The 15978-nt window shown below is 42.8% G+C and overlaps 1 protein-coding gene across 1 annotated transcript in view; it reads left to right on the forward strand.

The window, feature by feature from the left end:
- The window catches only part of LOC106605539 (G-protein coupled receptor family C group 6 member A-like), an 8994-nt gene extending 1902 nt beyond the window's left edge, over nt 1-7092 (forward strand). Inside the window, exons 4-8 of the mRNA XM_014201311.3 lie at nt 3-785; nt 1408-1620; nt 2231-2354; nt 2586-2890; nt 3124-7092. Of these exons, the coding sequence (XP_014056786.2) occupies nt 3-785; nt 1408-1620; nt 2231-2354; nt 2586-2890; nt 3124-3990 (2292 nt within the window). The 3' untranslated portion in view covers nt 3991-7092. The remainder of the gene's footprint in view (nt 1-2; nt 786-1407; nt 1621-2230; nt 2355-2585; nt 2891-3123) is intronic.
- Nucleotides 7093-15978: the final 8886 nt, after the last annotated feature.

The following is a 15978-nucleotide window of genomic DNA, read 5'->3' on the forward strand; positions in this document are numbered from 1 at the left end:
AGATCAGTTACGCCTCCACCGCCGTCATCCTGAGTGACAAGAACCGTTTCCCTACTTTCCTGAGGACTGTACCTAGCGACCTGTACCAGACACGGGCCATGGTTCAGTTGCTTAGCGACAGCAAATGGACCTGGGTGGGCGTGGTCACAACGGATGGAGACTACGGCCGTTCTGCCCTGGACAGCTTCTTCTCCCAGGCAACCGCCTCAGGCATCTGTGTGGCCTTCAAGGAGATCCTCCCTAATTCGCTAACCAGTCCTGACGGTGAATCAGCAGTCAGACAAGTTGCCGCCACCCTCCGCCGGAACCCCAATGTCAAGGTGGTGGTGTCATTCGCCAAGCCTACTCAGATGATGTACCTATACCAGGAGCTGAGGAGTCTGGGGTCGGGGCTGGGAGAAAGGGTGTGGGTGGCCAGTGACAGCTGGTCCTCGTCCAAGGAGGCCCTGGGAAAGATGGACCTCCCAGATATCGGTCATGTGGTGGGCTTCACCTTCAAAAGAGGGAACCTGGCTCCTTTCCATCACTACCTGATGAATCTGAGTGACAGCAATGATGTCATAGGAAACAACTCCTTCCTAAAGGAGTTCTACTCCCTGCCAAACGGGTCGGGAGACCCTAAGGTTGTGTCCTCCTCCACAGCCGCAGCAGAGATCCTGTTAAACAACAGCTATGCGAACGTAGTCTTCAATGTGGACATGGCTGTCAGTGCCATCGCCCATGCAGTGGCTAATATCTGCAGCAAAAAGGACTGCATGACACCAGGCACTGTCCAACCCTGGCAGGTAGCTAATGCGCAACTCCTCATGTCTACAGCACATCAAACTTTACTTATATACTGTATCTCTTCTAATATACACTGAATATACCAAACATGAGGAACACCTTCCTAATATTGAGCCGCACCCCCACTTTTGCCCTCAGAAAAGCCTCAATTTCTCAGGGCATGGACTCTACCAGGTGTCGAAAGTGGTCTACTGTGATACTGGCCCATGTTGACTCCAATGCTTCCCACAGTTGTGTCAAGTTGGTTGGATGTCCATTGGGTGGTGGACCACTCTTGATACACACAGGAAACTGTTGAGCGTGAAATACCCAGAAACGTTGCAGTTCTTGACACCTGGCACATACTATCATATCCCGTTCAAAGGCACTTAATAGCACATATACACAATCCATGTCTCCATTGTCTCAAGTCTTAAAAATCCTTCTTTAACCTATTTACTCCCCTTCATCTACACTTATTGAAGTGGATTTAACAAGTGACATGAATAAGCGATCACAGCTTTAATCTGGATTCCATCTGGTCAGTCGATGTCATGAAAATAGCAGGTGTTCTCAATGTTTTGTATACTCAGTGTATTTTGGAAATGGCTTGGGTCTATGGTATGAGAACTTGTATTTCAGGTGCTTGAAACCCTGAGAGGCAGTCGGTTTGAGCTGGAGGGGAAAAGCTACAAGTTTGACCAGAAAGGAGACATCAACATGGGCTATGATGTAACCCTGTGGAGGTCTGTGAGAGGGGTCATCAACGTCCATGAGGTTGTAGCTGAGTACCATCCAATCAACAACAGCTTCAGCTACACCAACGGAAACACCAAAAATATCACTAACCTGAGGGTAAGGGTTAGGTTGAGGGTTAGGGTTAGGGTTAAGGTTAGGTCTCACTCTCTTTTAGTCTGTTTTCTAGGCTGCCACACAAAGATTCAAGTACACATCCATATTAACCTATCCCACTTGACATAGAGAGACACAAACACAAACAAGCCGGAATGTCAAACAATCAACTTTTTCTTCCTCAAAGTGACTAAAGAAACTAAACATACCTGTTTGAGAGACTTCTCAGCCAAACTGTACAACAAGTAAAGATGGAAATGAAATAACCCCTAATCAACGAAACAATGGGGATTGTTTGAATATGAAAACCACATACCTTGGCACACACTGGGAGCACCTGTCTGTTATCACACATTTTTGTTGGATCTCAGTGATGATCAAAAAACAAAACAAAAAACACAAAACTCATAATTACCAGAGCATTTCATCATTGGTTGAATAGTTTGAATACACCTGGTCTATTGAACATGGTTTTAAATCGAGAGCTAGGTTAAACTGTGTCCAGGAAACTGGTCGTACATATAAAGCCTTGTTTGAATGTTACTTTTAATAGATTTCAGTCACAGTTTTCTTGGGTCAGCCATTTAAATTAGTGCATTGTATCCCAATGCAGGATGTGGTGTCTGTGTGCTCAGCTAGCTGTGAACCTGGTAAGTTCAAGAAGACTGCTGAGGGTCAGCACACCTGCTGCTATGAATGCATCAACTGCACTGAGAACCACTACTCCAACAACACTGGTTAGTTCTCCTGTACTGTCTCTCTATACACACCCGCGTACTCTAACTCTCCTCAGTAAACTGGAGTTGCCCTGTTGTTTACACAATCTTCCTCCATTTCTTCAATATGTTTCCTAAGATTTCCCAACACTGTTCTTATCCAAAACAGTTAGTACTAGGCAACAACAAACATATTTCTAAATGCTAAACAGGTGTTCAAGCACTATCCTCCCTTCCAACCCTCCTCTCCAGACATGGACCAGTGTCTCTCTTGTGATTCAAAGAGAGAGTGGTCCCTGGGAGGGAGCTCTGGGTGTACCCATAAGACCCTGGAGTTCTTCTCCTGGCAGGATGGCTTCGCGGTGGTGCTGCTGGCGCTGGCGGCCCTGGGCATCGTCCTGGTTCTACTGGTGGGGGCGCTCTTCCTACACCATCACCAGACCCCCGTTGTGAAGGCTGCCGGGGGGCCTTTCTCCCAGATCATCCTGCTCTCCCTAGTGGGAAGTTTTGTTAGTGCTGTGTTCTTTGTAGGACATCCCAGCAGCCTACAGTGTAAGGTATGTACGGTACACACACTTTGGGAAACACTGCTGTAATGCAGTGTTATGTGACGTTGTCTGAATGTACCAGTGTTATTTTGTAAATTCATGGTTTATTGTGTGTGTATTGTTCTGAACCTTTTGTACCTTTGTGGTAAGGAATTTAGTTTGTAAACGGAAAGCAAATTTAAATACAAAGAGAGAATACGGCTCTGTCTCATTGTCTCATTTCTTCTCATCTCATTGTCAAGGTGCGTCAGGTGCTGTTTGGACTCAGCTTCACCCTCTGTGTTTCCTGCATCCTGGTCAAGTCCTTGAAGATCCTGCTGGCCTTCCAGCTCAACCCTGACCTGAAGGACGTTCTCCGCCGCCTCTACCAACCCTATGCCATCATCTGTCTCTGCGTGGCCCTACAGGTCCTCACCTGCACCCTGTGGCTGGTCCTGCAGAGCCCCCGGGAGAAGGCCACCGTCTTCGCCACCACTGTGCTGGCCGAGTGTGACGAGGGCTCCCACGTGGCGTTTGGCGTGATGCTGGGCTACATCGCTGTCCTGGCGCTTGTTTGTTTCGCCTGCGCGTTTAAAGGCCGCAAGCTGCCACAGAAGTACAACGAGGCCAGGTTCATCACCTTCAGCATGCTCCTCTACCTCATGTCCTGGGTGATATTCGTGCCAGTCTATATGACCACCTCGGGGAAGTACCTGCCAGCGGTGGAGATGGTGGTCATCCTCATCTCCAACTATGGTGTCCTCGGCTGTCATTTCTTCCCCAAGTGCTACGTCATCCTCTTCAAGAAGGAGCACAACACCAAGAGTGCCTTCATGAAGAACGTGTATGAGTATTCCAGAAAGGGCATTACTGTCTCTAGCCCTATCTCTGAGACTTCAGTCTCTCAGACAGAAGGGAAGTGCATCAGTAACTCTTATTCCATCAGTTCACCTTCCTTCTTCATGTCTACTACACCAATAGAACCCACAGCACCTCAGAACTGTTGGTCCGTTGGCCAGGACATTCAGAGCATTGACCCTGCAATCCATTGCACCGTAGTAGACCATGGAGTGTTTTTCACAGGTCAGCTGACTCCACCACACCGTCTGAGGAGAAGCATGAGCCTATGAGTGGAGTGGACCACTGTCTGGAACTTTCACGTCATACGGTACATCACACAGTGTGTCTCTGTGATCCTCTCTTTGGTTTGAATGTTCCCATTTTGCTTAGTCTACTGGTATGTTTTTTGCCCAAGTGGGTTGTGGATTTTACATTCAAGGCAATTTAGGTAACACTTTATTTGACACTGATATGGACATGATAAACAGGCATAAATTCTGTCATACAATGTCATGTTTATCCAGGGGCGCAACTTTGGTTTTATAAAATATATATGCATATATATGTATGCACTCCCAGTCAAAAGTTTTCAAACAACTACTCATTCAAGGGTTTTTCTTTATTTTTACTGTTTTCTTCATTGTAGAATAACAGTGAAGACATCAAAATGATGAAATAACACATATGGAATCATGTAGTAACCAAAAAAGTGTTAACCTCTCTGGGCTAGGCGGGACGAATTCGTCCCACCTACGTAACAGCCACTTGAAGCCTGTGGCGTGATTTTCAAAACCTTACAAATCCTATTACTTCAATTTCTCAAACATATGACTATTTTACAGCTATTTAAAGACAAGACTCTCGTTAATCTAACCACACTGTCCGATTTCAAAAAGGCTTTACAACGAAAGCAAAACATTAGATTATGTCAGCAGAGTACCAAGCCAGAAATAATCAGACACCCATTTTCAAGCTAGCATATAATGTCACAAAAACCCAGAAGACAGCTAAATGCAGCACTAACCTTTGATGATCTTCATCAGATGACAACCCTAGGACATTATGTTATACAATACATGCATGTTTTGTTCAATCAAGTTCATATTTATATCAAAAACCAGCTTTTTACATTAGCATGTGACGTTCAGAACTAGCATACCCCCCGCAAACTTCCGGGGAATTCGCTAACATTTTACTAAATTACTCACGATAAACGTTCACAAAAAGCATAACAATTATTTTAAGAATTATAGATACAGACCTCCTCTATGCACTCGATATGTCCGATTTTAAAATAGCTTTTTGGTGAAAGCACATTTTGCAATATTCTAAGTACATAGCCCAGGCATCACGGGCTAGCTATTTAGACACCCGGCAAGTTTAGCACTCACCATAATCATATTTACTATTATAAAAGTTTGATTACCTTTTGTTGTCTTCGTCAGAATGCACTCCCAGGACTGCTACTTCAATAACAAATGTTGGTTTGGTCCAAAATAACCCATCGTTATATCCGAATAGCGGCGTTTTGTTCGTGCGTTCCAGACACTATCCGAAATGGTAAAGAAGGGTCGCGCACATGGCGCAATTCGTGACAAAAAAAATCTAAATATTCCATTACCGTACTTCGAAGCATGTAAACCGCTGTTTAAAATCAATTTTTATGCCATTTTTCTCGTAGAAAAGCGATAATATTCCGACCGGGAATCTCCTTTTCGGCAAACAGAGGAAAAAATCACAAAGACGGGGGCGGCCAGGTCACGCGCCTAAGCCCAGAGTTCCTTGATCGGCCACTTGAGAAAGGCGATAATGTGTTTCAGCCTGGGGCTGGGATGACGACATTCAGGTTTTTCCCGGGCTCTGAGCGCCTATGGACGACGTAGGAAGTGTCACGTTAGAGCAGAGATCCTTAGTAAAAGATAGAGATGGCAAAGAAGTTCCAGAAATGGTCAGACAGGCCACTTCCTGTAAAGGAATCTCTCAGGTTTTGACCTGCCATTTGAGTTCTGTTATACTCACAGACACCATTCAAACAGTTTTAGAAACTTTAGGGTGTTTTCTATCCATATGTAATAAGTATATGCATATTCTAGTTACTGGGTAGGAGTGGTAACCAGATTAAATCGGGTATGTTTTTTATCCAGCCGTGTCAATACTGCCCCCTAGCCCTAACAGGTTAAACAAATCAAAACATATTTTATATTTGAGATTCTTCAAATAGCCACCCTTTGCCTTGATGACAGCTTTGCACACTCTTGGCATTCTCTCAACCAGATTCACCTAAAATGCTTTTCCATTAGTCTTGAAGGAGTTCTCACATATGTCATCTGATGCAGCACACCATCACTCTCCTACTTTGAATAATCTCAAATATAAAATATATTTTGATATGTTTGACACTTTTTTGGTTACTACATAATTCCATATGTGTTATTTCATAGCTACAATGTAGAAAATAGTACAAATAAAGAAAAACCCTTGAATGAGTAGGTATTCGAAAACCTTTGACCGGTTGTGTATATTTTTTTATCCAGTCGGATAAACACTGTTGTTTTGTTTTGTATTACATTCCAATGATAAAACTGGGGGGGGAATGCAATTTCAGAATGTGAAGGGGACATGTCCCCCCCGTCCCCAGTGAAAAGCCCCTGTGTTTATCTATCAATATTTCTTTTGGTTAATTTTCTGTGGTATACAGGGCTGATTTATTTCTGAACTGCATATGGTGTCTAAACCCACATTAATGTGAAATGTTCTAACTGTAAAAATCATGGGGGATGTTGTAATTTGCTATGGGTATACCGTCATGGCGTGTGTTGGATTCCTGAATAGGCAGTTTCTGTGCGCGATGTGTACAGTAAACAGCATTTTTCTAGGAGCTGATCCAGCAGGATACATATGAGATATTAAACAACAGGTGGGTCTAATCCTGAATGTTGGTTGTTTAAAACCACATTCCAGCGGGTGTCTATTCCACAAGTTACCACCGACTAAATCTATTACATTAAAATGCCTATTTAGTCTGTTCCATCTGACTACGTAATCCATTATCTCATCAGCCCAGCCAGGTAATTTATTAACTTGATCTCCACTATAAAAAGCATCTAGACATTATCTCACATTTATTTTAGACTAACATTTAGTTTTCAACAGCGGAGATTTGTTAACCTTGCTGATAACAAGTCAAACGAAATGAAGTGCAGCTACTTTGCAGTCTTTCCAGCTTCAGTTTGAAGTGATTGTGTTCGCTGTGTTGTTGGCTAGCTCCTCTGAACAACAGTGTCCTGACGAGTGAGCACATTTGCTTTGCAGGGCAAAATCGCGCCTCATTAGTTCATTGTTGTGGATGTATCCAAATAAATGTCACTATAAAACAGCCTTTCAAATGCAAATGCAGCTGCTTTGCTGATATTCTTGGTGTACTTTTTGACGTGACTGTAAGTTATTCGTAGTTGGCTAGCAAGCAATGGATAAGAATGTTGTTTGGCCGGGTGGCCAGCTCTAGGAAGGGTTTTGGTGGTTCCAAACTTCTTCCATTTAAAAATTATGGAGGCCGTTGTGTTCTTGGTGACCTTCAATGCTGCAGACATTTTTTTGTTACCCTTCCCCAGATCTGTGCCTCGACAAAATCCTGTCTCGGAGCTCTACGGACAATTCCTTCAACCTCATTGCTTGGTTTTTGCTCTGACATGCACTGTCAACTGTGGGACCTTATATAGACAGGTGTGTGCCTTTCCAAATCATGCCCAATCAATTGAATTTACCACAAATGGACTCCAATTAAGTTGTAGAAACATCAAGGATGATCAATGGAAACAGGATGCACCTGAGCACAATTTCGAGTATCATAGCAAAGGGTCTGAATACTTACGTAAATATGGTATTTCTGTTTTTTATTTTGAATACATTTGAAAAAAATTCGAAAAACCTGTTTGCTTTGTCATCATGGGGTACTGTGTGTAGATTGATGAGGGGGTGGGGGGGGGGGGGGGGAAATTACGTAACAAAAATGTGGGGTTTGAATACTTTCCAAATGCACTGTATTTACCCATTTAAGCAGGTGTAACTTCTCTCTCTGTGTCTGTTGACATCTTGACACCGTATCTGCTTCTTCTCACTATCTGCTCACCTGATGAGCACACATATGCTGTCTATTTAGGCTGTTGGCCTAATGCCACTGTGACACGGGAAGAAAGAGAGTGAGAGAGAGTCAGAGTGCTGCTGGCATTTTCCTAGTGCCCAAACACATGTGCTTGTAGTAAATGTGTATACACTGAGCTCTTCCTTCCATAGTCTGGAGCCCTGTCCTTCAAAGCTCAAAAGTCCCAGGCTCTACAGTAGTAGAATATACCATGAATGAACTCGGCTGCTGCTCTGCTGCTGAACAGTCAGAAACCTGACCCTAGGCAACAGCAGAGACTAGGGCCTAGTTTCAATAACAAACTATTTTGGAAACTTTGATAAGGGAAAATAAAATCTGGCGTGGGTTGTCTTCAGACAGACAACTCTCCTAACAAATCACAAGGCAGACATGCCAGAACGGCGTTATTGGAAACCAAAGTTTACAGGCAAAACCTTTACAGTGGTTTTAGTGAAAGCAGTTGATCCAAACTAGCTCATTGCAAAATGCACTTATTAAAATTACCTCTGATCTCTATCTTGCTAGCTACTATTTTATTCAAGCGGATAAGGTAGTGAATTAGGAGGTGACATAGTTCCTCTATGCCAAAAGAGTCTGTTATTGAAACCAGACCCTAGTCACAGCTGTTGACTAGGGCCTGGTTTTCAAAACTAGCTGAACAGCATCTCTAGTCTATGTCACTATGTTTTTGTGGTAAAGGAGCCATTTGCATACCGGAGAGCACATTTCTGTGCAAACGGGTAGGCCCAAATAAAATCTAATCTAATTTTATTTGTTACATGCACCGAATACAACAGGGGTAGACCTTATTGTGAAATACTTACTTACAAGCCCTTTTCCAATAATGCAGTTAAAGAAATAGAGTTAAGAAAATACTTACTGAATAAACAAATGAAAAAAAAAAAAAGTAACACAAGATAGTTATATAACAATAACACGGTAGGTAGTTTAGTGGTTAGAGCATTGGACTAGTCACCGAAAGGTTGCAAGATTGAATCCCCGAGCTGACAAGGTAAAAATCTGTCGTTCTGCCCCTGTTCAAGGCAGTTAACCCACTGTTCCTAAGCTGTCATTGAAAATAAGAATTTGTTCTTAACTGACTTGCCTAGTTAAATAAAGGTAAAATAAAATATACAGGGGGTACTGGTACCATCAATGTGTGGGGGGTACAGGTAAGTTGAGGTAATTTGTAAAGTGACTATGCACAGTTAATAAACAGTGAGTAGCAGCAGTGTAAAAACAAAGGGGGGGGGGGGGGGTCAATGTAAATAGTCCAGTGGCTATTTGATAAATTTTTCAGCAGTCTTATGGCTTGGGGGTAGAAGCTGTTAAGGATCCTTTTGGTCCTAGACTTGGCGCTCCAGTACCGCTTGCCGTGCGGTAGCAGAGAGAACAGTCTATAACTTGGGTGACTGGAGTCTTTGACAATGTTTTGGGCTTTGGTCTGACACCGCCTGGTACAGAGGTCCTGGATGTCAGGAAGCTTGGCCCCAGTGATGTACTGGGCCGTACGCACTACACTCTGTCATGCCTTGTGGTCGGAGGCCGAGCAGTTGCCATACCAGGCGGTGACGCAACCAGTCAGGATGCTCTTGATGGTGCAGCTGTAGAACTTTTTGAGGATCTGAGTACCCATGCCAAATATTTTCAGTCTCCTGAGGAGGAATAGGCGTTGCGTGCCCTCTTCACGACTGTCTTGGTGTGTTTCGACCATGATAGTTCATTGGTGAGGTGGACACCAAGGAATTTGAAGCTCTCAACCTGCTCCACTACAGCCCCGTTGATGAGAATGGGGGCGTGCTCGGTCCTCCTTTTCCAGTAGTCCACAATCATCTCCTTTGTCTTGATCACGTTGAGGGAGTGGTTGTTATCCTGGCACCACACTGCCAGGTCTCTGACCTCCTCCCTATAGGCTGTCTCATCGTTGTCGATGATCAGTCCTACCATTGTTGTGTCGTCGGCGAACTTAATGATGGTGTTGTAGTCGTGCTTGGCCATGCAGTCCTGGGTGAACAGGGAGTACAGGAGGGGACTGAGCACACATCCCTGAGGGGCCCCCGTGTTGAGGATCAGCGTGGCACTTGTGTTGTTACCTACCCTTACCACCTGGGGGCGGCCCTTCAGGAAGTCAAGGATCCAGTTGCGTAGGGAGGTGTTTAGTCCCAGGGTCCTTAGCTTAGTGATGAGCTTACAAGGCACTATGGTGTTGAACGCTGAGCTGTAGTCAATGAATAGCATTCTCACATAGGTGTTCCTTTTGTCCAGGTGGGAAAGGGCAGTGTTGAGTGCAATAGAGATTGTATCATCTGTGGATCTGTTGGGGTGGTATGTAAATTAGAGTGGGTCTAGGGTTTCTGGGATAATGGTGTTGATGTGAGCCATGACCAGCCTTTCAAAGAACTTCATGGGTACAGATGTGAGTGCTACGGGTCAGTAGTCATTTAGGAAGGTTACCTTGGTGTTCTTGGGCACAGGGACAATGATGGTCTGCTTGAAACATATTGGTATTACAGACTCGGTCAGGGACAGGTTGAAAATGTCAGTGAAGTTGGTCAACGCATGCTCGGAATACACATCCTGGTAATCCGTCTGGCCCTGTGGCCATGTGATTGTTGACCTGTTTAAAGGTCTTACACAAATCGGTTACGGAGAGAGTGATCACACAGTCCTCCAGAACAGCTGATGCTCTCATGCATGCTTTAGTATTACTTGCCTCGAAGCGGGCATAGAAGTCATTTAGCTCGTCTGGTAGGCTTGTGTCACTGGGAAGCTCGCGGCTGTGCTTCCCTTTGTAGTCCGTAATAATTTGCAAGCCCTGCCACTTCCGACGAGTGTCGGAGCCGGTGTAGTACAATTCAATCTTAGTCCTGTATTGAGGCCTTACCTGTTTGATGGTCCGGGTTAGAGACCCTCTCCTTGAAAGCGGCAGCTCTACCCTTTAGCTCAGTGCAGATGTGGCCTGTAATCCACGGCTTCTGGTTGGGGTATGTACATACGGTCACTGTGGGGACGACGTCATCGATGCACTTATTGATGAAGCCAGTGACTGATGTAGTGTTCGCCTCAATGCCATCGGAAGAATCCCAGAACATATTCCAGTCTGTGCTAGCAAAACAGTACTGTAGCTTAGCATCTGCGTCATCTTACCACTTCCGTAATGAGCAAGTCACTGGCACTTCCTGCTTTAGTTTTCTGCTTGTAAGCAGGAATCAGGAGGATTGAGTTATGGTCAGATTTTCCAAATGGTGTCACTCCCTGATCTGTTTCACCTGTCCTTATGCTTGTCTCCACCCCCCTCCAGGTGTCACCCATCTTCCCCATTATTCCCTGTGTCTTTATACTTGTGTTTTCTGTCTGTCTGTTGCCGGTTTATCTTGTTTGTTCACGCCTACCAGCGGTTTGTCTCAGCTCCTGTTTTTCCATAGTCTCTCTTTTTCTCGTCCTCCTTATTTTTGACCTTTGCCTGTCCTGGCCCTGTACCAGCCTGCATGACCACTGCCTGTCTCTGACCCTGAGCCTGCCTGCCGTCCTGTACCTTTGCTCCACCTCTGGATTACCGACCTCTGCCTGACCTGACTCTGAGCCTGCCTGCCGTCCTGTACCTTGGCCTCTGCTCTGGATTACCAACCCCTGCCTGCCTTGACCTGTCGTTTGCCTGCCCCTGTGGTTACAATAAACATTGTTACTTCACACAGTCTGCACTTGGGTCTTACCTTGATACCTGATAAATGGAGGGCGAGGGAGAGCTTTGTACACGTCTCTGTGTGTTGATGGAAACCGCATGCAAACCTGCATGCAAACCGACAGACATTCAAAGATTCACACAGATACAAAGATACATCACAAGCCAATGCATTTGAATAAGAAATAGTAACCATATGTATGTACCATATGTACGTACATTCAGAGGTACAAGGTAAAAACAATATACTCATTGTCTGATATGGGAGGAGAGGGTTGGTTTAGCATGGATAATAGCAGCTCATTGTCGTCAGTCTGCTAGAGTAAGATGATAGCCTCTGGCAAATCTTCTGTCATGTAGTTTCTTCTACTCTGAGAATTCCCCATTCTGAACCTGCCTGTCTGGTTGTGACACAATAACACCATGAGGAGAGAGACAATGAGAGGGAGAGAGAGAAGGGATGGAGAAAGAGAGCAAGAGAGGGAGAAAGAGAGTTGGTAGAGTACAGAGAGGGTAACAGGTGTCCCTAGGGATAGTGTCTTGGAGAAGCCTTGAGGTTACAGGCAGCATCAAAATGAAACCATGATCTCTGTCAAGAATATCTTTATCAAGAATGGGTGTCCCAATCAATTCAGATGATACCCTCACTAAGTATATAACAGCTAAATATTCTTCAGAAAGAGTTCCACAGAAACTCAGCTTACACCATTCTCACACTTTGAACCCATCTCAACACACCGTAAACTCAATTCCGGTTAACTGACATTGGACAAATACTACACTGAAATAGGACGTGGATGGAATTCTTCTCTTAGAATGCCTAGTCACTAACACTCTGAGGAAATAATCACCCTTGAGCAGGAAGAGTCAGCTTTAACTGAAAGTGTTTATACTTTACTACTCTATGACAGCAATCCTGATTCTGGATTGCTAATCAACTTGTTAGTGAGAAAAAGTGACAATGTGTTATAAATAGGGATAGTTTGAGTGTTTTTTATGTGGATCACAATTAGAACAACAAGGCAAAATATGCAAGCTCTGTAGACCTGCTATCATGATGTGAACAAAAAATATGCTTCCATGGTCAAACATACAAATACAATAAACAACACAATTTCATTTGATGGGACCAATTTTGAGACACAGTCTGTGTCTGTCTAGCCATGGTAAACAGTGGTGTGAAGTAAAGTTGTCGTTGTTGTTTTACAGTGGTTGTCTCCAATCCTGTGATGTATGACGCTCTCAGGTAGACTTCTACCGGTTTCTTCTCGTGGTTGGTTTAGGTGAAAGGGCTGGGGGGTAGAAATGGATCAGCTGCATAGACAGCACCCACATACAGAAAGTGTCTTTGGGTATGTGTGTGTGTTTCATAGGAACTGAACAAGTTCTGTCGAAACCATCATCGCTTTTGTGCAGAAGAATAGACAGATGTCCTGAAGGCAAAATCCCCAATATTCCAGTCAACAAGAGACCTTGTGTAACATATCATTTATGTATTTACTCTTCATTATTTTACAGTCAACTCCACATGAACCCCTCATAGAAGATCCAGACAACAGCTCCATGAGTAACACAGAGAGGAGTTGTTTAGTCGAGCTTCACACACAGCCCTTTGTGGTTATACAGTGCCTTCAGAAATTATTCATACCCCTTGACTTATTCCACATTTTGTTGTGTTACAGCCTGAATTAAAAATGGATAAAAGTATCTAATTTACATAAGTATTCACACCCCTGAATCAATACATGTTAGAATCACCTTTGGCAGCGATTACAGCTGTGTGAGGGTTTTCGGGTAAGTGTCTGACAGCTTTAAACACCTGGATTGAACAATATTTGCACATTACTTTTTTTCAATTATTCAAGCGCTGTCAAGTTGGTTGTCAATCATTGCTAGTCAGCCATTATCAAGTGTTACCATAGATTCCCAAGCCGATTTAAGTCAAAACTATAACTGGGCCACTCAGGAACAATGTCATCTTGATAAGCAACTCCAGTGTATATTTGGCCTTGTGTTTTAGGTTATTGTCCTGCTGAAAGTAAATGTAAATGTATGAAAGGTGAATTTGTCTCCCAGTGTCTGTTGGAAAGCAGACTGAACCAGTTTTTTTTATCTAGTAATTTGCCTGTGCTTAGCTCTATTCTGTTTATTTTTACCAACAAAAAAACTCCCTAGTCATTGCCAATGACAAGCATACCAATAACATGATGCAACCACAACCACCTTGAAAATATGAAGAGTGGTACTTAGTGATGTGTTGTGTTGGATTTGCCCCAAACATAACGCTTTGTATGAAGGACAATGTTAATTTCTTTACAAATATTTTTATAGTTTTAATTTAGTGCCTTATTGCAAACAGGATACATGTTTTGGAATATTATTATCCTGTACAAGCTTCCTTTTTTTCACTCTGTCATTTAGGTTACAGGTAGTATTGTTGAGTAGCTACAATGTTGTTGATCCATCGTCAGTTTTCTCCTTAACAGCCATTAAACTTTGTAACTATTTAAAGTCACCATTGGCCTGAGCGGTTCCTTCATCTCTGGCAACTGAGTTAGGAAAAATGCCTGTAACTTTGTGGTGACTGGGTGTATTGATACACCATCCAAAGTGTAATTAATAACTTAATAATTTTACCCATCTACCAATAGGTGCTGTTCTTTGCAAGGCATTGGAAAACCTAATTGGTCTTTGAGGTTGAATCTGTGTTTGAAATTCACTGCTCGACTGAGGAACCTTACAGATAATTGTATGTGTGGGGTACAAAGATAAGGTAGTGATTAACAAATCTTGTTAAACACTATTAATTCACACAGAGTGAGCCCATGCTTATTTGACTTAAGCAAAATTCTATTCCAGAACTTATTTAGGCTTGCCAGAACAAAAGGGGTTCAATAGTTGACTCAAGACATTGCAGACTTCCATTTTTTATTATTTAGTAAACATTCTAAAGACATAATTCCACTTTGACATTATGGGGTATTGTGTGTAGGCCAGTGACACAAAATCTCAATTTAATCAATTTTAAATTCAGTGTGTAACACTTCAAGGGGTGTAAATACTTTATGAAGGCACTGTACTTCCAGCAGTCACACATAGGACTAATGCCTCCATGTAGTGTATGCACTGTTACCGCAGACAAAGATGCTCTGATAACAGGGCCAGACTTCTAAAATCAGCTGCAGTCAGAGTCACTACTAGTCCCCCTTAGGAACTAACAGGCTAGACAAGGTCTATTGTAAGGTCGTGTGTGTTTCATTCATAAGAATTGAACAGACAAGTTCCGTTAACCATAATTGAAGACAAAATCCCCAATATTCCAGTCAACAAGCCTTGTGTAACAGATCATTGTATTTCTTTATTCTTCATTATTTTACAGTCAACTCCACATTAACCTATCAAAGGAGAGCCAGACAACAGCTCCATGAGTAACACAGAGAGGAGTTGTTTAGTCCAGCTTCACACACAGCCCTCTGTGGTCCATTGGATTAAAGGAAACAAAACCACAATGGCGGCATGATATGGTAACCACCTACAGGATTCTGGACAGAAAACCACAGCAGTCCTTATAGCCTCTGTATCAAAGCCAAAACAATTCCCAAATGGGGGAGAAATAAATCAACCTAAAAATAATATATCATCCAATCGTACAAACATAAGAAATATTAGAAAACTATACACAATTTTTTACGTGCATGACAAAATGTAGCACTACAAACTGTTTCCATCTCACGTAAATATATATAATTTCCAAGTCCTAGGATCAATTAATATGGTACTCAAAATGTATACAGCATCTTCAATTTTCAAAAATGTAACATGCCAAAAGTAAAGCGTCAGGATTCAGGAGTGATGAGTTTAAAACTAAAAGAAAAGTAGAACGCTGAAATACTTGTAGTCACACACGAATAAAGGCTCAGCAGTTTAGTTTAGCCAGGTTGGGTTTCCTTCACCAATCAAGAGTTCATATCATTTTTTATTAAAAAAAATTAAATGTAAGGAGTCCTTAACAAACATGTTCTAGAAGCCGTTCTAAACAAAACATGTTCTAGAAGCAGTTGTAAAGGTGAGGGGAACCAGAGGAGACGAACACAAGACCAACAAAAGATCAGAATAAAGCAGCAACAGGTAAGTGTGCAAAGACTCGACAATAAGTACAACACTGCATATCTCAGTCAGAAAACACATTATACTGCAATTAATAAATCACCCCTTCCAATTAGTAGGTATTTTTCCCCCCATATAATTTCTTACATGTATATATAATATACAAAGCACTCAAGTTCAACTGAGCATTTTATATCAACGTCCAATAGCGTTAAGTCCAATGTAAGGTTAACCACCACCGATCAAAATAAAAAAAAAAGTAAAAAAAAAAGACTTCAGTAAAACAAATAAGTCATGATATAATAACTCATGGTGAGATGACGGGAAAAAAAACAACTACAAAAGAAC

Source organism: Salmo salar, chromosome 05 (genome assembly GCF_965601325.2).
Source record: "Salmo salar chromosome 05, fSalSal1, whole genome shotgun sequence".
Taxonomy (NCBI): domain Eukaryota; kingdom Metazoa; phylum Chordata; class Actinopteri; order Salmoniformes; family Salmonidae; genus Salmo; species Salmo salar.